This window comes from Hyperoodon ampullatus (assembly GCF_949752795.1).
Source record: "Hyperoodon ampullatus genome assembly, chromosome: 3".
NCBI classification, from domain to species: Eukaryota; Metazoa; Chordata; class Mammalia; order Artiodactyla; family Ziphiidae; genus Hyperoodon; species Hyperoodon ampullatus.
This window is the reverse complement of record NC_136916.1, coordinates 167933811-167961612: the sequence shown is the minus strand read 5'-3', so window position 1 is coordinate 167961612 and position 27802 is coordinate 167933811. Positions and strand designations below refer to the sequence as shown.

Below are 27802 nucleotides of genomic sequence, written 5' to 3'. Positions count from 1 at the left end.
GGATATTGGAGATTGAACGTAATGGCAACAGAATTTATAAAGAGTTGCTGCAGAGGATGTTTCTATGGTGGAACAGACAAGCACAACTGTGAGTTTTGCTTTGTTTTGATTTCAACATTTATTTAATGTTTTCTTTATTTGTGACATTTTGTGATATAAATGTAAATGAGACATGTTTCCTAACTTCACGGGGGAGGCAGAAACATAAATATAAGGCACACTAGCTCAGTATGAAAGTACCTTGGAGCATAGGGGAGAGAGAGATGAATTCAACTCAGGAGACACTCTAGGACATCACCACAAAGAAGATGATCCATGGTATGGAAGTCTGAAGAGGATTTTAGCAAGCTGAGTGGGAAGAAGGGAGTAAGAGAAGGTGAGAATTAGACATGAGTATTACAGGTGGATGAAATAGTATGGGCAGAAGTAGGGAGAGAAGTATTTGGGGGATAACATACTCTGGCAAATGTTTTAACTTAAATACAGAGAATTTCCAATTTACGAACAATGCATTAAAAAGTGCCTTTCATGAATGAATGAACGACCAATAGAGAAGAGACCTGTAACTTTATCAAGACCCACATTTATCAAGGACTCCTGGAGATTTTGCTTTCTATTGCATGGTTTCCTCAGCTCTTCAAGGTTATGACTGGAACTTTATTTTTCTCTGGCTCTTTCTTATATTTCTTTGTCTAAAGCATAGCTTCTTAGTATGTTTTTGAGTATGAAGGCTTCTTTTTTGCAATAAAACATTTCATAAATTCCAACACAATAGTAATTGTACTTCCATTCAGTCTATAGATGGTACTAACTGTACATGAAGATTAGCTCTAGGTGTCCCTTACCTCCCCATCCTAAGTCACACAGCTTAGGAATCACGTATCTTTCAAGATAATGGACAAAATAGGTCATAGAAGCTAGTACAGGGAAAGTCGATATTATTCTAGGGTCAAAGTACATTTTATTTTGTGGTTTGGTAAAGATTTTTGTAGACTTCGAGACCTTTAGCTTCTTTTCAAAGTAACTTTTGGTATTTAAGACTGAAATTAACTGCTAGTATTGACAACAAGAATTGTTTTGTTGACAGTATTTTTATTTAAATGACTAGATTATTACTTATTTGAAAGCATTGTGGAATTAACTACAATATAAACTTGTTTTCCATCTATGAGCTCTTTTGTGGAAATGAGACTCTTTAAAAACTGCTTTTACCATTATGATAAGTTAATATACTTTGGCAATAGTATGTTAACTTCTCAGATATTGGCTAGATAAAATTAATGTAGATTCCAGAGTGCTTGATAGGACCCAAGAGTAGTTTATGTATCAGCAGTTTCTTTTAAAATGATTAAATAAGTACCAAAGCATGTTAGGTTTAGATTATTATATATAAATCTACATACATATTTGTGATTTTTTTTCTCTTTTCTTTTCTACGCAGTATCTGTGGAAAGAGACTTCAAAGAAGCAGTATCAAATAGTCAAAATACTGCTATCTGTATACCTCCATTGACTTCCGTTTCTGTAAAGCCTCAGGTTGGCTGTACTGAGGATTATTTACTTTCCAAATTACCATCTGATGGCAAAGAAGTACCATTTGTGGTGCCCAGGATTAAGTTATCTTATATTCAGCCCAGGATGCAAGGAATGCCTTCACATTTGGAAGAACTTGAAGGTAAACAGTAAAATGGCAGGATTTAAAAATCAACATGCAGCATTTAAATGCTGTTATTGCTGTTATTTTGCTCTTTTACATGTGTAAAGATACAAAATATCTTTTATGTACAAATTTTACATTTCATTTTTTATATGTTCTCTTTCTGTAGAGGAACTTAACTGTACAGTGTTTTTGAAGTCCATTATGAAATCTGATCACAGTCAATACATTTGTGTGTAGATTTGGCCTTTTTAAAGGAATAATATAATTGTAATATGTCAGTTATTCTTCACACATCTAGAAAGAAAAAAATAGAGGAGTTATTCTGTTTTAGATCAGTAAATACAGGAAATAGTCGTATTATTTTCTAAAATTTATTGTAAAGAGAAATAAGGAAGCAATGAATTATTCTTTCTTCCTTCCCTTCTTTCTTTATTATTATACTTCTCAGTCTAAATACACTTCCCAGCCTAAACAGCCACTTGAATGAGGTATTCATTGGCTGAATTTTGGCTGATGTTGTAGAGGCCAATGGACTAAGGAAGATAAAAGGGAACAACATGTAACTCTTGTATTTTAGAAATAGTTCGTTTTAGTTCATTGAAACACTGTCATTCACAATGGTTTATTCCCCGAAAAATTTCAAACATACAGGATAGTTGAAAGAACTTAATGGTGAATGCCTGTATATCCACCACATAGATTCTATCATTGACATTTTACTATTATACTTTATCACATACCTATCTATCCATTTCTCTAACCATTTTTAATCCTTTTGGGGGTAAGGGGAGAATGCATTTCACAGTAAATTGCAGACATCAGTACACTTCCCTCTAAATACTTAAGCATATATATCATTTACTAAATTTCAATTGTTTACAGTTTTCTTCTTTTGACATAAACTTTAAACACAATGAACTGCCCAAACGTTAAGCATGTATTTGTTGAGCTTTGACAAAGGGATATACCAATGTAATCCAAAGTCCTATCAAGATCTACAGTATTTCTCTAAATATTTTTCCTGCCCCATCCTTTCTTCTCCTTCTGGGATACCAATTACACATATGTTGGACCTTTTGATATTGTCTTATGTGTCTGTGAGGCTTCTTTTTTTTTCCACCTTTTTTGCTCCTCTCTATTCTTCTTATTTTTATTTTTTTGTATAAGACATTTAATTTATTGGTCTTTTTGGGAAATTTGATGCATCATCAGTGTATTACAACTGAGCCATTAATCTTGTAGGTTCATCAACATTAACTGGTTCATTTTCATGGTACTGCTGAGGAGTCAGCTGTTTCTGCAGAGGTTCAAGGGAAAGGCCTTTTGAGAAGCTGCAAGTTCTTTTGTATATCTACAGAAGCTTTATTCACTCTGTTAACTTTTTCTTTTTTTTTTTTAAAGATTTATTTATTTATTCATTTTATACTTTTAAATTTTTGCTACGTTGGGTCTTCATTGCCATGCGTGGGCTTTCTCTAGTTGTGGCGAGCGGGGGCTACTCTTCACTGTGGTGTGCGGGCCTCTCACTGTGGTGGCTTCTCTTGTTGCGGAGCACGGGCTCTAGGTGCACGGGCTTCAATAGTTGTGGCATGCGGGCTCAGTAGTTGTGGCTTGTGGGCTCTAGAGCACAGGCTCAGTAGTTGTGGCTCACAGGCTTAGTTGCTTCGTGGCATGTGGCATCTTCCCAGACCAGGGCTCGAACCCATGTCCCCTGCATTGGCAGGTGGATTCTTAACCACGGCGCCACCAGGGAAGTCCTGTTAACTTTTTCATCACTCACAATGTTTATCTTCTTAAGATTAGTGGTAACTGGTTTTGCTTTAGTTTCAACCTTTTAAGCTTTTTTGGCTGGCTATGTGGAATACATTCCTGGACTTCTGCCCTCTTAGTTTGTTCTTGGCCATTGTCTCTGATACCCTCATGCAGCTGCTCAAGTTCCAGGTGATGCCATCTGCATGCCTCTCCTTTCTGTTCTTAAGGCTGGATAATAATGACCTATTTTCAAGTTCACTGTCTCTTTCCTCCATTATTTCCATTCAGCTATTAAGTCCATCCAGTGAGTTTTTAATTTTAGATGTATTTTTAGTTGTAATATTTACATTTGGTTCTTTGTTTATAGTTTCTATTTCTTTTCTGTGATTTCTTCCCCCCCACCACCCCCATTATTGTGAACCTATTTTCTTTTAGGTCTTTGAGTTTTAACATCTTTGTCTACTATTCTAACATCTGGGTCATCTAGGTTTGGATTCTCTGGATTGTCTTTTTTTGAGAATGAGTCACATTTTCCTGTTTCTTTGTGTGGAGTAATTTTGGATTGTGTTCTGGATGTTGGATGTTATGTTGTGGAGACTCTGGAACCTGTTACATTACTCCGATGGGTTTTTTTTTTTTTTCCTTCCTTCACTCCCTCCTTCCCTTCCCTACCTCCTTCCTTCCTTTCCTCCCTCCCTCCTCCCTTCCCTCCCCTCCTCCCTCCCTCCCTAACTTCAGCAGGCAATTAACTTGGTTGTACTGTGCTGCAGATTCTGTGTCTTTGGTGGCAGCTGCTATCTGAGCTTAGTTTTTTTATCCTTAGTTGGAGTCTGTCCCACACATGTGTGGTGCAGGGATCAGCCAGATATTTGAGCAGACTTTTAGTCATAGAATTTGAGGTTTTCTCCTTTCCAAGATTCCCACCTTACTTTCTAGCAGCTGTGGTTGCTCTGAACTCTGCGCTCTGTTCTTCAGGCCAGAAAGACTGGGATTTCTACTGGAATTCTATCCACCCTGCACAGTGCCAATTTTGGCCTGCCCACAGGCTAAAAGTCATTAAAAACAGGTGGCCATTCCCCTTTGTCCCAAAGTCAAGTGCTGTTCAGAATCCTCACTACTTTTGTTCACTCTCTAGTACCTTCAGGGTATTTTGTTTGTTTTGGTTTGGTTTTGGTTTAGAGTTTATTGTAGTTATCTACAGGAGAGTTGGGTCTGGTAGGAGTGATAATTTTTTTTTTAAGAAGCAAGGAAGGATGAACCCTGAGCCTGGTCTACCACCCTGTTTTGCACATATCAGCAGTGTCTCTCCAAAACAGTTTTTTAAAGTTCTGGCTCACAGGATGCCCTGATCGATTGATCTTTCTCTTTCTCTCGCACTTGTTAACAACATCGGGGTTAAACCATATAAATGGTCTTGTAATCTGTTTTATTCATATCATATATTGTGAAGCTTTTTAATGGCTCCATAGTACTAAATCATATGGATGTACTATAATTTAGTTAATAAATTCTCTATTTTTAGACATGTAGGGTATTTTATGTATTATTTTCATTATCAGAAGATAAATACCTACTTGGCAATATGTTATAGTTTTTCTTTTGTCTTTTTTTTTTCATTGTATCACTAGAAAACAGATTATGTTTTGAGTTGAATGAGTGAGAAATGGGTTTACACTTAAATTATAGGCTCAATAAAGATCTGGTAAAGCCATCTGATTTTTAGCATATTGGAGAGAAAATTATTTAATTAGAGTCAGGAAAGTATTCTTGGTGCCTAATTATGGAAGTCAAACATGTGTATCTTGCATGTTTACATGAATTTGTGAGTGATGGGCTGATATGGAGATTTTGAGAAGGTAGGGCAGACCACTATCAATAATGACTAAAATTATGTTTCAGATATTTTAAATTTGTTAAGTTGCATTGCTTACTTGCTGATGGATCTGATTATAGCTGCAGCTTACTGCTTTGATAACAGATTGTACTATTAACATTTTACTCTGTTCGCTTCATCCCATATCTATCTACCTATCCATTAAGAGAATGCATTTTGAATAAATATTGAAATTTTTAATTGGGCTTTTGAGAGGTATAAGCAATTGTGCTACTTTACGTTTAGTTTTATAGCACTATGATTCTGTAGATTGAGAGAAATGCCTCTTGAACTTTAAAAATGATATCTTTTTAAGGGGAAAATTGGAATTCTTTACTGACTGACTTATAAAGGAAAAATGGAATAAGAATATTCATTTTTAGGGCTAGCCTATAAAGGTAGAGAGTCATCTTTGGTGCTACTGCTCTTGACAGTGCTACTCTTATTACCATAAACAGACTTTTATAGCAGTGTTTATGTGCTGAAAAATTTAAGAGTTAGCTTATAAGGTGTACAGGCTCCTTATAAGGCTCTCTGGCATCATACCTCCCTCTTGGCATCCCTCTGCCTTTGTACAGGGCTTGGATTGTACACATAGTTATTTGAACCAGAGTGTGAGGATAGGATCTCACTTCATAACCACATATTTTCTTTTTCTTTTCTGAACTCAGTGTGAAGCCACCTGTTTTATTGTTTAGCTTTTTCAGAAAATATTAGTTTATACTGTGGTTTCTATTTTAAATGGAATAAAAAGAATTAAAAGATGGTGATGATTTAAACATTTAAAAAACTTTATGTCTGTTATTTCTAATGTGAGTCTTAACTTTGAAAGGAATTTGATCTATTGTTTTACCCTTTAAAAATTGTGAGATATAATACACATAGAAAAAAGGAACAAAACAGAAATTTACAGCCTAGTGATTTACTACAAAGCAAAATGTGTGTATGGTCACCACCTAAATAAAGAGAGTGTTACTAGTAAAACAAAAGCTTCCATCTTCCCCCTTTTCAGTCACTCTAGAGTAATCAGAATCCCAGTTGTAATAATCATCACTTTCTTGCTATTTTTACTTTTTACCAAGCACATATCCCTAAATGTTGTGGTTTAGTTTTTTTCTGTTTTCTGACCTATAAATGAGATTATATATTCAATAAATATTCTTTTGTTATGGGTTCTTTTTTTTTTTTTTTTCTTCTCTCGATACGCGGGCCTCTCACTGTTGTGGCCTCTCCCGTTGCGGAGCACAGGCTCCGAACGTGCAGGCTCAGCGGCCATGGCTCACGGGCCCAGCCGCTTTGCGGCAAGATCTTCCCGGACCGGGGCACGAACCCGTGTCCCCTGCATCGGCAGGCGGACTCTCAACCACTGCGCCACCAGGGAAGCCCTGTTATGGGTTCTTTATATAAATGAAATTACATGTTCAGTATATATTCTTTTGTTATGAGTTCTTTCATTCAACATTATGAATGAGTGGTGTCTCATTGGAGTTTTAACTTGCATTTCCCTCATGATTAATGAGATTGAACACCAGGTCATGTTTATTGGCTATTTGGATAGCCTCTCTTCTGAAGTACCTGCTCAGTCGTAGCCAGTTTATATTTGGGCTTGCCTGTCTTTTTCTTACTGATTTGTGGGAGTTCCTCATATATTATGGATATGAGCCCTTTGTCAGTTATATATGTTACACATATCTTTTCCCACTCTGTGGGTTACCTTTTCACTCTCTTTAGATAGTCTTTTGACCAATGGGAATTTTCAATTGTAATGTAGTTAGGCTTATTAAAATTGTTTTTATGGTTAATACTATGTTCCATTTAAGAAGTGCTTCCTTGGTCTAAGGCCGTGAGAACTTTCTTATAAATTTAATTAAATATAGAAGTTTTATTGGTTTGCCTTTAACATTTAATTTAGATCTACAGTCCACATGTAATTTATATTTTGTGAATATGTTTTGTTGGGATGAAGGGTTCTTTTTTTCTATATCAGTATCCAATTGTCTTATCACCTTTTATTACTTTTTTTTTTTTGGCTGCACTGTGTGGCTTGTGGGAACTTCCCCCACAAGGGATTGAACCCGTGCCATGGCAGTGAAAGCCAATAATCCTAACCACTAGGCCCCCAGGGAACTCATCACTTTTTAATGAAAAGACCATTCTTTCCCACTGTTATGCAGTGCCACATTGATTATAAATCAAGTGTCCATAAGATGGGTTTCTCTTTCTGAGCCTTCTACTCTGTTCCATTGATCTTATTGTTCAAATATTCTATTCTTAATACTGAGTAGAGCAAATCTTTCAGTCTTGTTTTTCTTCTTAAAGATTATTTTTTGGTGTTTCTTTATGTTTACATATATATATATATATTTATATATATATATATATATTTTTTTTTTGCAGTACGTGGGCCTCTCACTGTTGTGGCCTCTCCCGTTGTGGAGCACAGGCTCCAGACGCGCAGGCTCAGCGGCCATGGCTCACGGGCCCAGCCGCTCTGCGGCATGTGGGACCTTCCTGGACCGGGGCACGAACCCGTGTCCCCTGCATCGGCAGGTGGACTCTCAACCACTGTGCCACCAGGGAAGCCCCCACATAAATATTTTTTATTCTTCTTTTTGTTATTTGATTTCTAACTTTATTGCATTGTGGTTATAGAACATACTCTGATTTCAGTCCTTTCAAATTTATTGAGACTTGCTCTGTGTATCTCAGCATGTGGTCAGTTTTTATAAATGTTCTTTGTGAAAAGAGTGCATCTCCAAAAAAAATGATTATCTTTTTACTTAAAAGATGTTCTTTCTGCAGTAGAAAAATAAAGGAAACTCCGGTCACAAAATGTAGAATTGTCTGTAGGGCAAAGAGGAATGCCAGACATTTATCAGACTGTCTTGAGAGCAAGGTTCATGACTGATTCCTGGGAGAATACTCCACACAGTTAGACCTGAATAAACATCTGCTCGTTTTTTTAGATATCAAATGCATATGATTTAGTATTACTTGAGACATTTTTTTCCCTTTGCCTTGGGTACACCAGTTGTTGGCTAATAACTCCAAGAAAAGGGTGTTGTAAAACTTTAGAAACACTTGCTTTCAGGATCTGCCAGAGCATCTTTTGGAGCTAGAAAGGTAGAACTTTCCAGTTCATCTCAGCATGGACACAGCTATGATGTATATAACCCATTCTATATGTATCAGCACGTGTCACCTGATTTGAGTCGGCGCTTTCCTCCTCGTTCAGAAACAACGAAACGATATGGATCAGGTATGAAAAAAATTTTCCTCTTTGTCTTTTCTCTTTAACAAATGTAGAAATCAAATTAAATCTAAATTCTGGAAGAAATGATTCATCTTATGAAAAACAATTTAAAAATAAAGAGAAAAGCAGGCTTCAGAAGTGATATGATAAACATCGTAACTTCTCTGTGGTTTATATCTAATGTAAAAATGAAAGATTAATGAGTTATATATATTGGTAGTTCCAAGTTCCATTTTGTTTGTCCTTTTTTGAAAGAAATTTTATTTTTAGATTTTGCACATATTTTGTATAACATCTATCCATTCATATTCTACAACAAGTATTTACTAGCTGTATTTATTTTCTGCTCTATTCAGTGACAATGATGAATTTAGAAACTAATGATGAGATTAGAAATGTAAACAAAGAAAATAAAAAATGCCTAAATGATTACCAATCTTCGTTAGTTTAATATTTGAAACTATCAATTATAGACTATCTGTACATATTTGATTCACAAAATTTTCACTGATATTCAGGAAAAATATATAGCTATCTCAACCACTGAATTCAGGGTGAGGTACTAGAAATAAAGTAGAAATACTTATTTAAATATGTATTTCAGCACTGTGCTAGACTATACAATTATTATACAGAATTCCATTCTTCAATGATCTTATAGTTTAGGAAGGAAACTACACATACAGACTAGAAATATAAACAGTACATGAAATTCAATATCATAATAAGTGCTCATTAAATAGTTGAATTGCATTTAGTACAGAGGACTTAACATCCTCTTAGATTATTCTTCTGAGATGAAGAATTGGATAATGTAAGCAAAAAGAATGAACTTTTCCTGCTTGATATTTGATGTGGATGTGAAAATGTGTTGTTTGATTTGTGTTGGTTTCTGTTTCAAACAAAAGTAAGATAATTCAAAAGCAATTTTTAAACTTGATTAGAAGGCTTTGTCTCTTAAGTAGATTTGCATATAATATTCATGCTATATTTCCTATAGAGATTTAGTTCATGGTAATTAAGTAGAATTTAGTGTTTCTCCTTTTTTTTTAATGTGTGTGTGATTTTCTTTTAATTTATTCATTTATTGTTTATTTTTGGCTGTGTTGGGTCTTCGTTGCTGTGCACGGGCTTTCTCTGGTTGCGGCGAGTGGGGACTCCTCTTCATTGCGGTGCTCAGGCTTCTCGTTATGGTGTCTTCTTTTTGTTGTGGAGCGTGGGCTCTAGGCACGTGGGCTTCAGTAGTTGTGGCATACAGGCTCAGTAGTTGTGGCTTGTGGGCTCTAGAGTGCAGGCTCAGTAGTTATGGTGCATGGGCTTAGTTGCTCCGCGGCATGTGGGATCCTCCTGGACCAGGGCTCGAACCCGTGTCCCCTGCGTTGACAGGCGGATTCTTAACCACTGCGCCTCCAGGGAAGTCCCTCTTCTTCTTTACTATAAAAATAAATAGTTTTCTCATGTCCCTTTGTAGTTTGTGACTTAAGGACCAGTAGACTTCCATTCAGTGCCCCTGGACTAAGCAAGTCTATGTTTGATCTTACAAGTTCATCTCAGCAGTTCATTCAGGTAAATTATTTATTTGAATTTAATTATATGCAGTAATTTATTTTCAAGCTAAAAATTCAGAAATATGTGAATTACATTAGGAACAACATGTTATGTATCTTTTGTAGATGTATCTGTCCTAATAGCTAAAGAATAAACGCTTGGCATTTCCCATGTGCGTTATTTCAGGAAGGTCTCAGTTGAATACTAAAAGGCAATAGTTTTTCTCTTGTTCTTTTATGAATCTTACTTTTCTCATGGTGTGTAATGAGGCAGTCTTGAGGCAGTTGGAATTTAAAATGTTATACTTAAAAGTGCTTATTTATTTGACTTTCCTTATTGAACATAACTACATAGTTAGTAAAAATTAGTATTCCTATTGAGATGTAGGACTTTAATTATTCATTAATATTAACACAGTGTTCTCCTTTTTTGGAAATAGAATTGAGTTTTTTGATGTTTAAAAATTTTTTTTTAAATAAAGTAAACTGTGATTATTACTTAAAAAGTAGAAACCAGAATTAAGCAAGGTAAAAAGACAAATCACCTATGTTCCTATAACTGAGAATAAAAGTGCTATGAAAATATTGTTATATGTACCTGTGGACATTTTTCCATGTTAATGTATATGCATACATTTAAATGGAAATGTATTCTTAATAATCCTCAGTTGAGTTAATTTTTTGCAGAATTAATTCTTTATAGCACCAGTTTTTTTTACTGTGCATCAGAATTGTTTGAAGAGCTTGTTAAAATACAGATTGCCAGGCCTCACCCCCAGAGCTTTTGATTCAGTAGCTCTGCATCAGGGCCTGAGTTTGTATTTCTAGCAAGTTCCCAGGTGATGCTGATACTGCCGGCCCAGGGGACTATGCTTTGATAACTGCTGTTTTATAGGTTTTTAGGTAACAGGGCACTTCCAAATATATTCTGATTTTCATTAGTATTTGCAAGTATGACATATAAACAGTAATCTCTTCCTCCTTATTACAAAACCAAACCAAAAACAGCAAAGGCTTTCCCATATATTACCTAGTAAGATATTTACTATTTTCCTGGTAACACACACACAGAAAACTTTTTCCCCCTTTACTATCTAAAAGTGAAAAATTCTGACCAGTAACACTGTCAGTATGATTAGCACTCAGTTTGATACTAGGGTGGGTATTGGGGCATCAGTTTCAGAATCCTTAAAGTCTGATATGCAACATCTGACTAAAAAAGAATTTTATTTGTAGAGACATGATTCATTGTCCAGTATGCCCAGTAGTTCTTCTTCAAGGAAAGATTCTCAGGGGAGTAACAGAAGCCTGGGTAAGGAATAAAGTATTCTACTTTTATATTCTTTTTTTTTTTTTTTTTTTTTGCTGTACGCGGGCCTCTCACTGTTGTGGCTTCTCCTGTTGCGGAGCACAGGCTCCGGATGCACAGGCTCAGTGGCCATGGCTCCTGGGCCCAGCCGCTCTGCGGCATGTGGGATCTTCCCGGACCGGGGCACAAACCCGTGTCCCCTGCATCAGCAGGCGGACTGTCAACCACTGCACCACCAGGGAAGCCCAGTTACTTTTATATTCTTAAGGGAATTATTTCTACCCAGTAGTATTTTGAATGTAGTTATGATAAGGTTAAAAAAAGTCTAGATGATTATATGTATGTTGTCAGTGTTATCTGCATATGAATATGCAGATCATCAGATCAGATGGTCTATTTTTTAGTGTTCAGGCATAAAGGCATCTTTAAAATTAAATATCTTTCATTTGTTTTAAAGTATGTTAGTGAGGGAATTTCCAGAAGCATACTATATTAAGGCCATATCAGTGTTATTTGGGAAAGTTTTTCTTAGTTTTAACTTAAATTCTTCAGGTTATAATTGGGTTAAGTTTTTAAGCCAGGTACTTTTTATAGTATATCTTCCCCCAGCACTTCAATAAAAGCATTGAAGTATGATTTTTGTCTTAATAAATTGACAACTTTAAAAAGTAATTATAGCAGTTTTCAGTTGTGCTCTTAAAATTGGGTTGTATCAAAGCTCAGTTGGATTGGAAGGGTTGCGTAGTAATTCAACCATCTTTGTTCTTTTACAATGCAGATACAATTACTTTATCAGGAGATGAAAGAGATTTGGGGAGATTAAATGTGAAAATGTTTTATAATTCTTCAGTAGAGCAGATCTGGATCACAGTTTTACAGGTAAGTTAATACAGTTAATACAAACTTTTCTTACATAATTGAATATTTAGACTATAAATTATATGCATCTACTGTTGCTCTCTTCTAGGGAATGGGTCAGTACCTTCTTTGGAATTTAAGGTTCTATAGTATTTTACAGAAAATAGTATTTAATAAAGAATCTAAAGAAAAATATAGGTATGATGGAAATTTGTTTGCTTTTAACCTCAAGAAGGAAATTGATATGATGTCTAAAACACTGTCAGATTATTTTAATGTCGATGAAACAGAAGATCTCAGTAGACTAAAGTTTACTTTTATAGTTTTTTTGTAAATTTATTTATTATTTTTGGCTGTGTTGGGTCTTCGTTGCTACACACAAGCTTTCTCTAGTTGCAGCGAGCGGGGGCCACTCTTCATTGTGGTGTGTGGGCTTCTCGTTGTGGTGGCTTCTCTTGTTGCGGAGCACGGGCTCTAGGTATGCTGACTTCAGTAGTTGCAGCACGCGGGCTCAGTAGTTGTGGCTCACGGGCTTAGTTGCTCCGCGGCATGTGGGATCTTCCTGACCAGGGCTTGAACCCATGTCCCCTGTATTGGCAGGCGTATTCTCAACCACTGTGCCACCAGGGAAGCCCTATAGTTTTTATTTAAGTCATTAACTCAAGAAATGTATCAAATATTTGTATTGTCAGAGTCCTTTGTAAAACTCAAACTGTATTTTTATTTTATCTTTCTAGTGCAGAGATTTAAGTTGGCCCTCCAGTTATGGAGATAATCCTACTATTTCTATAAAAGGAATACTAACATTGCCCAAACCAGTACATTTCAAATCTTCAGTCAAGGAAGGCTGTAATGTAAGTGTTTGTGTTTGACTATCTTTTTATGTTTTTCTCCTATTTGTCACTTTAACCCATGTAAAGAATTGGAATAAGAAAGTGTTTTATTTTTGGGAAACTACAAATTATGTACCCCTTGCTTTTTTTTTTTTTTTTTTAATTCCTTGAGCATCATTGCTTTTATTGTGTTCCCCCCCACCCAAAGACAAAGTTTCAGAAACTCTACAGTATTCCCCCTCTGTGAATGTCTAAAGACACACACACAACACACGTATATTCACAGAAGGCGCAGAAGCATCGATGTACCCCTTGCTTTTTTAAAGACCGTTTTGAGCCTCAGAAATACTTGATATTTCATTGCCCAATATTAAGATGCATTTATTTTTTATTTATTTTTTTAACATCTTTATTGGAGTATAATTGCTTTACAATGGTGTGTTAGTTTCTGCTTTATAACAAAGTGAATCAGTTATACATATACATATGTTCCCATATCTCCTCCCTCTTGCATCTCCCTCCCTCCCACCCTCCCTATCCCACCCCTCTAGGTGGTCACAAAGCACCGAGCTGATCTCCCTGTGCTATGCGGCTGCTTCCCACTAGCTATCTATTTTACATTTGGTAGTGTATATATGTCCATGCCACTCTCTCACTTTGTCACAGCTTACCCTTCCCCCTCCCCTTATCCTCAAGTCCATTCTCTAGTAGGTCTGTGTGTTTATTCCTGTCTTGCCCCTAGGTTCTTCATGACCATTTTTTTTCTCAGATTCCATATATATGTGTTAGCATACGGTATCTGTTTTTCTCTTTCTGACTTACTTCACTCTGTATGACAGACTTTAGGTCCATCCACCTCACTACAAATAACTCAATTTCATTTCTTTTTATGACTGAGTAATATTCCATTGTATATAAAAAGAAAACCTTAATCACTAAAATATATAGAAGATGAGTAATATCTAATGAAACTATTTAATTTTCTTGTATTTACTTTTCCTGTATAAATAAATGTGTCTATATTTTCATCCTCTCTCCCCCCACTCCACTTTTGCTTTGAGAAATAATTGCATGATTGTGATTAATTTCCTTTAAATACTTTCAATGATCGTAACTGGAAGACTTATGATCCTGAATTTGTTTTATAGATTCTAGATTTCACTTTTAATATATCTTCATTTTTGTCTTCTGATATGGGTTGAATGGTTAGTGTTTTTCCATACAAATGAAACTTCTACAAGAGCATATCATTTAAAAATAAGGTAATTCAAATGACTAATAAACATGAAAAAAATTTACTCTCACTAGTATTCATAGATATACAAATTTAAATTACATATTGCTTTCTCTTTTCTTTCTTCTTTTGCTTATTAAAATTAGGAAAATTTTACAAGCACTCTAGACCATAACACTTTCTGGAAATTATTTTGACAATATACATTAAAACCTTAAAACAAGATTATATTAAGTGAAGTAAGTCAGAAGGAGAAAGACAAATATCATATGATATCACTTATATGTGGAATCTAAAATATGATACAAATGAAATTATTTACAAAACAGAAATGGACTCACAGAAAACAAACTTATGGTTACCAAAGGGGAAAGGGGTTGTGGGAGGGATAAACTAGGAGTTTGCGATTAGCAGATACAAACACTATATATAAAATAGATAAACAACAAGTTCGTACTGTTGTATAGCACAGGGAACTATATTCAATATCCTGTAATAAACCATAATGGAAAAGAATATGAAAAAGAATATATATATGTATAACTGAATCACTTTGCTGTACATCAGAAACTAATACAACATTGTGAATCAACTATACTTCAATAAATGATTTTTTTAAAAAAAGAACCTTAAAATATTTATACTTTTTGGGCTTCCCTGGTGGCGCAGTGGTTGAGAGTCCGCCTGCCGATGCAGGGGACGTGGGTTCGTGCCCCAGTCCGGGAAGATCCCACATGCCGCGGAGCGGCTAGGCCCGTGAGCCATGGCCGCTGAGCCTGCGCATCCGGAGCCTGTGCTCCACAACGGGAGAGGCCCACATACTGCAAAAAAAAAAAAAATTTATACTTTTTAACATAGTGTTTCTACTTGGAATCTACTTCATGGCAATAATCTAAGATGCAAACAAAATATATATAAAGTATTCTTGGCAGTTTTGTTCATAGAGGAAAAGTTGGAAACTATCTAAATGTTTCCCATAGGGGAATGGTTGAGAAAACTCTTGGTATACCATGTATTTGTGTATTTGTTTCCTATGGGTGCTGTTAACAAAGCAACACAAACTGGGTAGCTTAGAACAACAAATATTTCTCTCTCACTGTTTCAGAGGAAGTCTGAAATCAAGGTGTCAGCAGTGTTGGTTCCTTCTCTGAAGGAGAATCTGTTCCATCTCTTCCATGCCTCTGTCCTAGCTTCTGGTGATGGCCAGCAATCCCTGTCATTCCTTGGCTTCACTCTAATCATTGGCTTTCATCTTCACATGGCCACGTGTCTTTCATCTCCATGTGTCTCTGTGTCTTTACATGGCTATCTTCTTGTAAGGACGCCAGTTATATTGGATTAGGGGTCTGCCTACTCCAGTATAACCTTATCTTAACTTCACAAATTGCATCTTCAATGACCCTATTTCCAAATAAGGCCACATTCTGAGTTAGTGGGGGTTAGGACTTCAATACATCTTTTTTGGGGGGAGACACAATTCAAACCATAACACCATGTGATAGAATACTGGGCAGCCATGAAAAATAATGTTTAGGAAGAGTTTTTAAGGACATGGAAAAATGTTCTTAATAAGTGAAAAAGCAGTAATCAAAATTTATGTGTAAATATTAGGATCTCACTTTACAAAAATATGCATTGTAGAAAGTCTAGATGGAAATAAATCTTAACTCTGGTCTTAATCCTGATACTCACAGATGAATACTTACTGAATTAAACACTTTCACTTTTTGATTTTCAAATAAAACTAAGCTGACTTAGGAAAAGTTAGGGGAAAATATTCTCATATTAAAACTTGCTTGGAGTCTTTTAAAATTTATTATTTATCAAGTTGTTTAGGAGTCCCCTGTTATGGCAAAGTGTAAAGTAAACCAGCACACTTACTTCATTTGTAAGCTCACTGCATCTGAGTTTAAAAATTAAGCATTTTATGCATACTGTGTTATTGATGTGATCTATGGCTTGAGATTGAAAGAAAAAGAAAGCTCAGGTGGTTGGGAGGCTCTCAGAAACACAATTCTGACTACACAGACATAAGTGATTACTGTAAAAGTGAACATTTGGGCACAGTATCTAAAATATTGATGTTAGGAAGTTTATAAGCAAAAAACAGTCTAGTGTCAAAAAGATGTTAGGTCACAGTAAGCCAAGGTTTTAAGAATATTAAAAGTAATAAAAAGAACATTTGAAAATAGTCTGGGCATGGAAAACACTGACTTGCTGCCTGGAGTGGAAGATTATGAGAGAAGGTAGAACTTGGAACTCACATTTCCCTTTGTCTTCTCTTATCAAGGAGATCGATTTTCAGATAGGAAAGAGTGGAACAAACATCACTAAAAGATAAAATGAACCCCAAATTAGATGGGAAGAACATTAGACAAAGAATAGCTCCTTTAAAGAAATAATTCAAGTCTCTTGTTAATGTGAACAAGTTAGATTTTGTGTACTGTGAGAGCTTGCATGAGATTCTTGAAGTACTCTCATTAACTGTTGAAGAAGTGTGGTGAATAGCAGGAATGATACTCCAGAACCAAAGATGGAGAGCAGCCTAATTTTTGAAAAGGGAAAAAGCTGTATTCTGGTGAACTTGGTGTTGATATTGACTAAATTCCTGACTAAGTAATTAAAAGGATTTGTGAAATTAAGAAGGGCAGTATCCAGAATAAATTTTGGAAAAGCAAGTCATGGCCATTCTCATTTTCATTTTCATTAAAAAATATTTTTTGTCATTGTAAAAAAATTAAATTTGCCTTTCCTAGATTATAAATGTTATTTTTGTTTATTTTGTATTGGTTTATGACCCTTTTTTCAGTCATTCTATTAACATATTTTATATTTTCTTGATTTTTATTTTAGACTATTGAATTTATGGAAACGTTTGTATTTGCTATTAAACTCCACAGTCTACAAACTGTAAGACTTGTATTTAAGATTCAAACCCAAACTCCTAGGAAGAAAACTATTGGAGAATGCTCACTATCACTCAGAACTCTTAGCACACAGGAAATGGATTACTCTTTGGATATATCAGCACCTTCAAAAATTTCTGTAAGTGATATAATATGTAAAGTATTTCACACTTTTAGAATTATTTAGTGGATGAATTTTTGTTTGTTGGAGTATAATTTGAAAACTAGAATATATTAAAGGATCAGGAAGGCTCTCAAGAAGCAATAGTAACATAAATGTAATGTAAAAAAGTTGTAATTATGTCATTATTTAATAATTTTTTAAAAAGTTGATAAAATGTTAACAGAGCCCGTTTTCTTTCTCCATTGGAAAATAGCCTTAGGGTTACTTTCTCCTAGTACATATTTAATTAATGTTTCATACTTCAATGTAATAACCCTAAGTATGAATAATTTTTTAGGTTTTTTTTTTTTTTTTAGTAGCTGATAACTTAGGAAAAGCAAGACAGAATCAATAAACTCCAAACTCAATAAGAGATTGCCTTGAAATAGATTAGGAAAGTTTTAATCATGAGTAAGCACCATGTCCATAAATTGGGTAGAATGGAGGATCTTACAGCTGGTGTTTTTTTTGTTTGTTTTTTTTGCTGTACGCGGGCCTCTCACTGTGTGTGGCCTCTCCTGTTGCGGAGCACAGGCTCCGGATGCGCAGGCTCATCAGCCATGGCTCACGGGTGCAGCTGCTCCGCGGCATGTGGGATCTTCGCGGAATGGGGCACGAACCTGTGTCCCCTGCATCGGCAGGCGGACTCTCAACCACTGCGCCACCAGGGAAGCCCCAGCTGGTGTTTTTTTGTAAAAAGCTTCATTATCTATAGTGCTAATTGATTTTTGAGACCCAGTAGTTGCTTCTTTCAACTAGCCAGCTGAGCACTGTTTAAGTTGTTTAGAAATTCCTAATGATTTAATTATGTAGTTTCTGTGTCAGGATAATATATATAGAAATCAGTCATAACGCTTTATAAGGTTGAACTTATATGTGATTTTAAATTTACATAGGATTTATATTTTACCTGCTTTCAAAGATATTTAAGGTGTTTGAAGTGGTTCTTAACCTGGCTACGCATTAGAATCACCTGGGGAGCTTTAAAAAAAAATAGCCCACACTTAAACCATTAAATCAGAATTTGGGGAGGAGTGAGCCAGAGGCATCTGTAATTTTCAGAAGCTACTCAGGTGATTCTAATGTGTAGCCTGGCTTGAGAACCACTGAAGTGAGGGGAAATTAGGGATTAAAAAAATAAAGAACAAAAGATTAATCAAGAAGAATTGAAAAATCGTGTTATTTCTTGTCTATTATTTTCTGTCTCCATACCAAATGTGTTTTCTTTATAGCATTTATTATAACTTAGAATTATTTAAGTTACTTGTTTTAAAAAAAAAAGCAAGGCTTGAGCCTCCATCTTTTTTCTTCATATTTTATTGTGCCCGTAGCAAGGGCCCGTCATATTCTTGGCATTGAATATTTGTATGTAGGTTGATATGAAAGAATAAATGATGAATGAAAGCATGCTAAATTAGATTGTTATTTTCTGTTAAAGTATAGTGAATTTGTTTTCTGTGACAGTTTATCACTTACATCTTTGTTTATCATTTACATCTACTACTAGCTTATAGACAGTAATCTGCAACCATATTTTACAAAAGGCACATATTACTATATAAATGGATAATTCATAGATTAAATCTTTTTTTAATATTATTATAACACAGCATTTTATTATGATTGCATATCTGACTCCTCCAATAGCCTTGAGATTTTCTAGGGCAGTAATCTGCCTCATGGGTTTTTTGGTTTTTTTAATAGATTAAATCTTAAAAAATTAGTAGAGTATAGTAGAAGATAACTCAGCAAATGTATTTTCTGGGGAATTGAGACATTATAATCTTAATCTGCCTTGGAGAATCTGAATGAATGATTATGGCACAGTTTCTACAAAATTATATTTTGCATATCAGATGTTTTATAAACATTTGTCTATCTGTTGTATGCCACGTGCTAGGGATACAAAGATTGATGGCTTGAAAGAAGGGCTTCCAGGCTATATTGGACCAGTGAATTTATATTACTGAATGTTTCTTATTATTGGCTAAAAGCAAGAATAATATGCTTTGTTTCCTGTGTTGAGGAGGAAAATTGATATTCTAATTGTGACATTGAAAGAGCCAGACTTACATACCCATCCTTCACACTGACAACTGTTTTATCATGAACAGCAGAATTTTCATATAGAGCTAATAATTTCCTGAGTACAGAGTTTTTGACCTTAACAACTAGCTGACAACTCAGATTTCTGTGTTGAATAATGTAGAAGACATAAGGTTTCCCTGAAGAAATAGCTGACATTTGAAGAAACTTAGCATATGACTGACTTGGTCCTCAGTGATTTAATGCTCACACCGAACTTATGAGCTTGCTGCTCTTGTCATCCCTATTGTGGAGACCAAGAACTTGAAGCACTTGCCTGAGTTGATACAGCCTGTTGTTGGGGAATCAGGATTTGAACCGAGGCATTCTAATTCCACAGCCAGCTCTCTTTACCATGTCGAAGAAAATGATCAACTAACAGTTTATAATAGGAATCGAAAAGAGTTTTATTTGAGCCAAACTGAGGACTATAGCCTGGAAAACAGCCTCTCGGATAACTGAGGAACTGCTCTGGAGAAGCATGGTTTTCAGCACAGTTTTATATCTTGTCAGAAAAAGAACATCAAACAAGTCAGGGATACATTCCTTCAAGGTTTCCAAAAAAAAAAAAAAAATCAGCATGTGCACAGCAAGTCAGTATGGCCTTGGCACCTAGGAAGGGAGTCTTATCCTGGATGGGGGACCAGCAGTGACATCCCAGGAAGGGAGGCATTTAATCTTTATTTTTAACATGGACATTCTTTACTTCTGGTCAGCGTGCTCTTTTCTTTAGTAATTAAAGCAGATATACAATGTATGCTTGATAGGCCACAAACAGGCTGTTTTAGTTAGCATAAAATTCAAGTTAACTCATGTATAAGCCAGAATGACTTCCCCATACCTTAATATGTGAAAATATCTTTTATCAGCTATGTATTGTCCCCCTAAGAAGATATTCTCAAAAATCACCAGATAAGGGATTTCTTTAATTATGCTTAACATTTCATCCAGGAAGCTCAAAAAGTTCTCTTTTCTTTCAAAAATGATACATTATTCAGGAACAGAGGTCGTATGTTTTATCTTCCACAGTTTCGTGCTCATTAAAAATGCTCTTCATGTATACCTACTAATTGATTAGAATTTTAATTTTTTTGGTTATTATGAGATTGAAAACCACTTTGAATAGTTTTTCATTAACTATTGGAATATAACATCTTGGAATATAAATTGAATTTATGAAATAACCTTGGCAAGTAAGAAATGGTAAATCCACTGCCAAATGCTGCTCTGTTTTATGAGAGTGAACTCTTACAAGTGTGTAACACTAAGAGAAGTTTTGCCACCTTTAGATGTTTTCATAAGTGTTATTATATCGTGGGTACAAAACCATAATGAAAATAATTAATGAAAAAATGTTATCCATGGTTTCCTTTGTGTTTTGTAAACAATAAATAAATGTATTTTTTAATGTATTTTTTTAAATGCCAAGGACTGCAACATTTGTTTTTTTAATCAGCAAAGGTGTTATATATGGATACCAAAATTAGTTCATGTAAAAACATTTATTAATCCATCCTTATTCTGATTAAAAGCAAAAGCAGTACATTCACTTATTTATTAGAATTCAGCATTTATTGCTAAAATAGACAATTTTTATCATCATTTTCGATTTTTCAAGAGGGAGTGTAACCTCAACAGATGATTTTATACTTTTAAGTGATTCACTTTTCACTTTGTATCTTTTGATTTCTTATGGCATGACCAATTTTGGCCATTTTGACCATTACAGAATATTGTATTAAGAAAATATCCAAGATTCAGTCAATGGTATGTACAAAAAAAGGTTCTTTTTTATGATCCATGCGTCAATTACTGGGGAATACTGCGTGATTATCAAATACAAACCGCTTGATGAAGTATCAGTCAGCTGTTTTATAGCTTTGTTGGAATCAATACTAGCAAAGACTTTTGTGTCAGTCTGTGCTGCGCCCTAGTGAGATCTGTTAACATTATGTTCTTTCTTTAATCCCATACTTACTCTTTTCATCATGTGAACAATAGTGTTTTTGTATTTGGCCGACTTTATGTTTCTCTCTTTTATTTTTCACTCCAAGGACGCTGGAATCCATGTAAATAGGTTGGCTTGTGTAAGACAAATTACTTTCTTCTGTTCTTAGCAATACTGAAGAGCACATTTTAGCTTTTCCCCCTTGCTAAATCTCCTTCATTATATTGTTTGCCTCAGGTTTTCTTTGACCTTTTCCTTATTATTTACTGCCTCATCACTCGCTAGCTTCCTTCTTGCCAACTTTCATCTTTGGCTTGCTTTCATTTAGCATAGTAATTCAGCTCTTAATCCACAAATCTGTTCATTGTAGTAATCCTTTGTCTTCTGATTTTGGTAACACTACCTCTGATTTCTACAAATGAAGAAATAATGATGCGTTTCATATATAACATTTTTATCAGATTTCATACATTCTGAAAAAATTCAAATGACTACATTTAAGTCTTTTGAAAATATGCTCTTTTGGTGTTTGACATTTTCTCTAGTAAAGCTGTTTAGGAATTTAATTTTTTTAATAAATTTATTTATTTTTGACTGTGTTGGGTCTTCGTTGCTGCGCGTGGGCTTTCTCTAGTTGCGGTGAGAGGGGACTACTCTTCATTGCGGTGCGTGGGCTTCTCATTGCGGTGGCTTCTCTTGCTGCACAGCATGCGCTCTAGGCACACGGGCTTCAGTAGTTGTGGCACGAGGGCTTTAGAGCGCAGGCTCAGTAGTTGTGGTGCATGGGTTTAGTTGCTCTGCGGCATGTGGGGTCTTCCTGGACCAGGGCTCAAATCCGTGTCCCCTGCATTGGCAGGTGGATTCTTTCTTAACCACTGCGCCACCAGGGAAGCCCTAATTTTTTTTTCTTTTTTTAATTTGAATTGTCTTTTGGTCTCCCTGATTTTGAAGGATCAGTATGTATGTGTAACTTAAATTTTCAGAATTTATGAAAGTCAGTAAGTACCTCATATTGACAGAATCCATGACATTTATCGTAACCTCTTATAACACTTAGCTTTGTGTGTCAGTAAAAAGCAGTGCTTTCAAAATTTCTAACCTTAGCTCTTTATTATTGAATTTTTTGAAATATGCCAAAACTTTTTTCTTGATTAGCAAATGACACTCTTTTAATATGCAGGTTTGCCATGCAGAACTTGAACTGGGGACTTGTTTTCAAGCGGTAAATAGCAGAATTCAGTTACAAATTCTTGAGGCTCAATACCTTCCAAGCTCATCAACACCCCTGACTTGGAGTAAGTATGTCAAAGTGGTTCAAAGTGGAATCTTCAGAAAATATTTGTAAAAGGTAGTTTTTTCCTGTGTTTCTTACAGTGAAGATTAAATTCTTAGTTACTTTTGTTAGTTAACTTACGTTCTTACCTTTTAACTTAAAATTACTTTATTGGATTTCAAATTACTAGCCACTGTGTCTGCCTTAATCCACTGGTCTCTTGATTCTTACCCAATTGTGACCTTCTTGCATTTGATGCTATTCTTTATTTAGCTAATTAGTTAATATAGGCTGAGTGTCCAGAAGACTGTCAGCTATATTTCACCAGCCTAGATAATTTATCCTCTCTCTAGGTCTGTACCCTTTTTTGGATACTCTGCTAACTAGAAACTTAATTTTTTAAAATACTGAAAATATCAGACACAAACCTCAAAATACTTTCTCACCTGTGCCTTTGAGCACAGCCAGGGATTCTGATATTTTGGTTGTCTAGGGCTGGTTCACATGGCTGCCGCTGGAGTGGGAGGTTTGAGGTCAGTCCTACCTAAAGGGCTAAGAGTAGGACTAAGAGTGTTCCTCTTTCCTACTAGAAGAAGAGAAAATATCAGGAGGTAGGTAGAAGCAATGGATGTCCACTGTAACTACAAAGACTGAAAATAAATACAATTGAGCACAGTCCAAGAAGCTAGAAAAACAACAGCAAACACAAAGGAAAGTAGAAGTAGAAATTAAAGCTAAAGTTGAAGTTGATAAATATGGGGACAACAAATAAACCCCCACAAAATCAATAAAACCAAAAGATTTTTCTTTGAAAATAATATTAAAATAGACAAACCTATAGTAGGCTGGATCAAGCAAAAAATAAAGAAAACATAGACAAGGAAGAGGATATAATTTCAATTTTGAATCTCAGAAGATATTCAAAAATAAATAAGAGGGCTTCCCTGGTGGTGCAGTAGTTAAGAATCCACCTGCCAATGCAGGGGACCCGGGTTCGAGCCCTGGTACGGGAAGATCCCACATGCCGTGGAGCAGCTAAGCTCGTGCGCCACAACTACTGAGCCTGCTCTCTAGAGCCTGCAAGCCACAACTACTGAGCTCATGTGCCACAACTACTGAAGCCTGCACGCCTAGAGCACATGCTCTGCAACAAGAGAAGCCACCACAATGAGAAGCCCACGCACTGCAACGAAGAGTAGCCCCTGCTTGCCGCATCTAGAGAAAGCCCACGCACAGCAATGAAGACCCAACACAGCCAAAAGTAAACAAATAAATAAATTTATAAAAATAAATACGTAAGACAATACCAATTATAACTATGCCAATTCATTTGAACAACTATATAAAATAAATGATTTTCCAAGGAAAAAAACTGTTGAAATTCACTCCAGAAGAGGGAGGAATCAATAGAACAATAACCATGTAAAAGTAGTTAAAGAACTGCCTCTAATAAAAGCAGAGGCCAAGATGATTTTACTGGCAGATCCTACCAAACTTTTAAGGAACATATAATTCCTATTCTATATAAGCTGTTCCACAGCATGAAAAAAAGATGGAAAAAGTAACTTTATGAGGTTAGCATATTCTTGCTATCAAAACAGAAAGGACAACATACACAAAAAATAGCTATAGACTACCGTCACTTACGTAGATAGATGGAAAAATCATAAAATCAAAAGCAAGTAAAGTCCAAGTTGGCATTAAAAGAATAAGTTAAATTACCAAGACTATATAGGGTTAATTCTAGGAAACAAGGACAAAACAGTGCAATTTATTACATTAACAGGTATCTTCCTTTAATCAAAACTGCTAATCAGGATTACCAGTGATCTCCATTTTATAAGTAATGGTCAGCCTCAGTTCTTACTTTGTGGCTCCCTCCTTTCTGGAAACTCTTGCTGTCTGGCAGCCCCAGCTCTATACCATCACTTCTCAAATTAGTCAGACTGCACTTTTTGCTCGAGTTGTAAGCACTGTATGTCAGACTGGGGAGCGGGCTTAGGTGAAAAACTGTATAAACCTGAATTTTACCTAGTGCAGCAGTTCTCATCTTTTAAGAGTTGACTCTCCTCTAGTTTCTTTCTGCTAGTTTCTTTGGTCAATGTTTAGCATCTTGAACAGTTGTTTTTAATATTTTCCCCAGAGTTTATAATTGTCATCTATGAGAGGTTAGTCTGTAAAAGCTATTCTACCATTACTGGAAGCTCTACATCTCAAATTTATTTAAAGAATAGGTTTTCTCTAGTGGGCATATGTTTAACTTCTGGAGTCTCAAGCAAAGAATTTTACCTATATAAATTTGTGAAATAAATTCCTCCAACTCTCCAAAGAGTTGGCACCTCTCTTTTGTATAATCCTTTTCAATGTGTACTCCTTTGCTGCTGATTGTTATTTATGTCTGCAGTTCCAGTCTTTAAGGGCATCCAGGTTAGAGGAAGATTAAATTCATTTAAGGTTAGAGTAGTTACTTATAACTTACGAGAATAATAATAAAATTTACTAGAGATATTTTCTGTTATGGCAGTAGCTCATCAGATCTTTAAAAGTAGCTTATTGATATTTTTATGATAATATATGGATATATTTCTTTATATGACATTTAAAATTTTTTATTTATCAAAATTTCTTATTCTTTAGGTTTTTTTGTGAAGGTGGCAATGTTTAGCTCGGGGGAGTTGATTTATAAGAAGAAGACACGCTTATTGAAGGCCTCCAATGGAAGAGTAAAGTGGGGAGAGACTATGATTTTTCCACTTATACAAAATGAAAAAGAAATTATTTTTCTCATTAAGCTTTACAGTCGAAGCTCTGTAGGAAGAAGACACTTTGTGGGGCAGGTTAGTAGGGAGTTTTTATCTCATGTTCTTTCCTTGCACTTTTCTATGCATTTAAACAGTTGGTTAACAAAGGGAATACAGGATAAATTTGAGTTTGAATAGAGTAAAATTGTTCATCATAAATTAAAATTCAGTGTCACCACAAAAATCAAATCTTGTCAGACTTTCTGCTTTAATACAAAAATAGTTGGAACTTCTGAGCAGTCAGGCTTCTTATCTTAAAATAAATTTTCTCCTGAGCTTTTCAACTTTAAAATCAGTAAGAAAGATCAGTTTTTCAGTACTCCTGACTCGTTTCTTGTGAAGGAGGGAACACTAAGTATTTCAGTCAAATTTCTTAAGGCTTACTTAAGGTATCCAACTTACTTTATTCTGTGTCATGTTCAATTTAATGTTTAACTCTGTATGCTATTAGCTGAATTGTGTTAGATTTGAATTCCTAGAAAACATCGATTTTAACAGTGGTTGTGATATTATTTAGTCAGTATTGTCATCTGGATTAATCTACTGAAAAATTCATAGTAATTTATATAAGACAACATAACACTTGCTTACTTGCCAGTCCTATAGGAACTTGTTTCCTTTTGTAGTTCTTTCTTTATTCTAAATGAGTTACTGGTAACTGTCCAGTATCTTTTATCTTAATTACAATTGTTTGACTCACATTTAAATTCCAAAATCTGTATTATTAGTCTAAAGGCTTCTACTTGACAACAAGATGTTATTAGCAGTCTACCTGAAATCTTCAAATTATATGTGAATTTTCAAAGATTGATACTCTCACTCACTTCATATATTTTACCTAAAATATTTGTCAAAAATACTATAGTTTTGTTGTTCTTCATCTCTTCTTATTTGGAAAAGAGTTTGAACTCAAGACCTAGTATAACTAGCATACTTTTCAAAGTCGTGAGGCCTATGAAATGAATTCACTTAAGGTTTTCGCATATTGTCAAGCCTCAACTACCATGTATGAATGGAATAGATTTACCTGACAGGAGATTTTCAGGATAACTTTTTTGGTGATTCCACTTTCTTGGTTGGGATTTTAGTTAAGAATAATAATTCTGGAAGGTTCCTGTTGGCCATCTGTTCCCTCTGGCTCCTCTGGTAGCCTCAGGAGCCACCATGGTGGGGCATGCACATGCGGAATCAAGGTCTCCCACTCCTCTATCCGCCAAAGCACTCTTATGTTATCTGTTTCATATGTTGGGGTGTTTTGTAAGATTTTATTTGAAGGAAAAGTTCTTCAGACCAAGAAATTTAGAGAAAAAAGTTTGAAAACCAAACCTTTTTGGAGTGCCCTGCTCCAGTTTCTTTATTTAAAAGAATTAGAAACTGAGTCTCAAAGAAGTTAACTCCAAAGTAACAGCATTTGTTAGTGCTGTAGCTAAGTTGAGGATTCAGGTTGTTTTGTTTCCTTGTTCACCTTGTCTCCGTGATACATAACATACAATGTGATATCTTATATTTGCAAAATGCTTTACAGTTTTCCCAAGTTCATTCACATCTGTTATCTAAAGTTACGTAAGTGATAGTTTCAATGAAATTGTTTGCTATGAAGAATGACTATTAGATTTCAATTAAAATTACAGTTTTATTTAATGTAAAAGATACTTAAAATGCACATTCCTTACCAATCAGTTTAAATCATGATTAGTCTCAATTAATCTTTACAAAAATGTTTTTGAGTGGTTGGGATCAATTTTAAGTTGAGCTCCTAGATTTATTGAGAAAGAAAGGATACTAATAACTGTTTTGGAGGAAGTGATTTTGTAATATCTCACATTGAATTTTCAAATTGAATTGGGTCATATAAAATAGTCTTCAATAACTAAATAGGTTAAGTGTTTTAACATCAAGTTTCAAAGAGAAATCAAACTTTTGGAAAAATGGAAAGATGTTTAGTTGAAAATGTGTAAACCAAACGTCCAGCTGTCTTTCATTAGTAAGAGTAATTAATGGTTTGAACTCAGTTACCATTATTGTGTTAAGTTAAATGAGTGTACTGTTCCTTTACAGATTTGGATAAGTGAAGACAGTAATAACATTGAAGCAGCGAACCAGTGGAAAGAGACAGTTACAAATCCAGAAAAGGTTGTTATCAAGTGGCACAAATTAAATCCGTCTTGAAGACCCTGCACATTAATTTGGTGACAAACTTGACATTATTTTAGAAGACTTACGATTTCAATTTGCTACCAATTTGAAGAGACAGATCAGTACATTTATCAATTTATTTATGGAGGCCATAATTATAGTATATAATGG

The 27802-nt window shown here is 35.1% G+C and overlaps 1 protein-coding gene and 1 pseudogene across 3 annotated transcripts; one reads left to right on the top strand and one right to left on the bottom strand.

Moving 5' to 3' along the window:
• On the top strand, positions 1-27708 carry TC2N (tandem C2 domains, nuclear; the record flags this gene model as incomplete). Of its 2 annotated transcripts, XM_079701289.1 has the most annotated exons (11): positions 1-88; positions 1442-1675; positions 8377-8544; positions 10010-10104; positions 11322-11397; positions 12173-12273; positions 12990-13106; positions 17173-17364; positions 22602-22716; positions 25332-25531; positions 27554-27708. In XM_079701289.1, 11 exons carry the CDS (start codon positions 22-24, stop codon positions 27662-27664), a joined length of 1476 nt encoding a protein of 491 aa, XP_079557415.1. In that variant the 3' UTR covers positions 27665-27708. The 2 variants fall into 2 exon arrangements, with proteins under 2 accessions (XP_079557415.1, XP_079557414.1); XM_079701288.1 differs by lacking the exon at positions 17173-17364 and having other exon boundaries at positions 22-88.
• LOC307050983 (ribosomal biogenesis factor-like) lies at positions 2877-3564 on the bottom strand (annotated as a pseudogene). Its single transcript has 2 exons — positions 3441-3564; positions 2877-2939 (listed from the first exon to the last, which is right to left on the bottom strand). The product of its transcript is annotated as a ribosomal biogenesis factor-like (transcript).
• Positions 27709-27802: the final 94 nt, after the last annotated feature.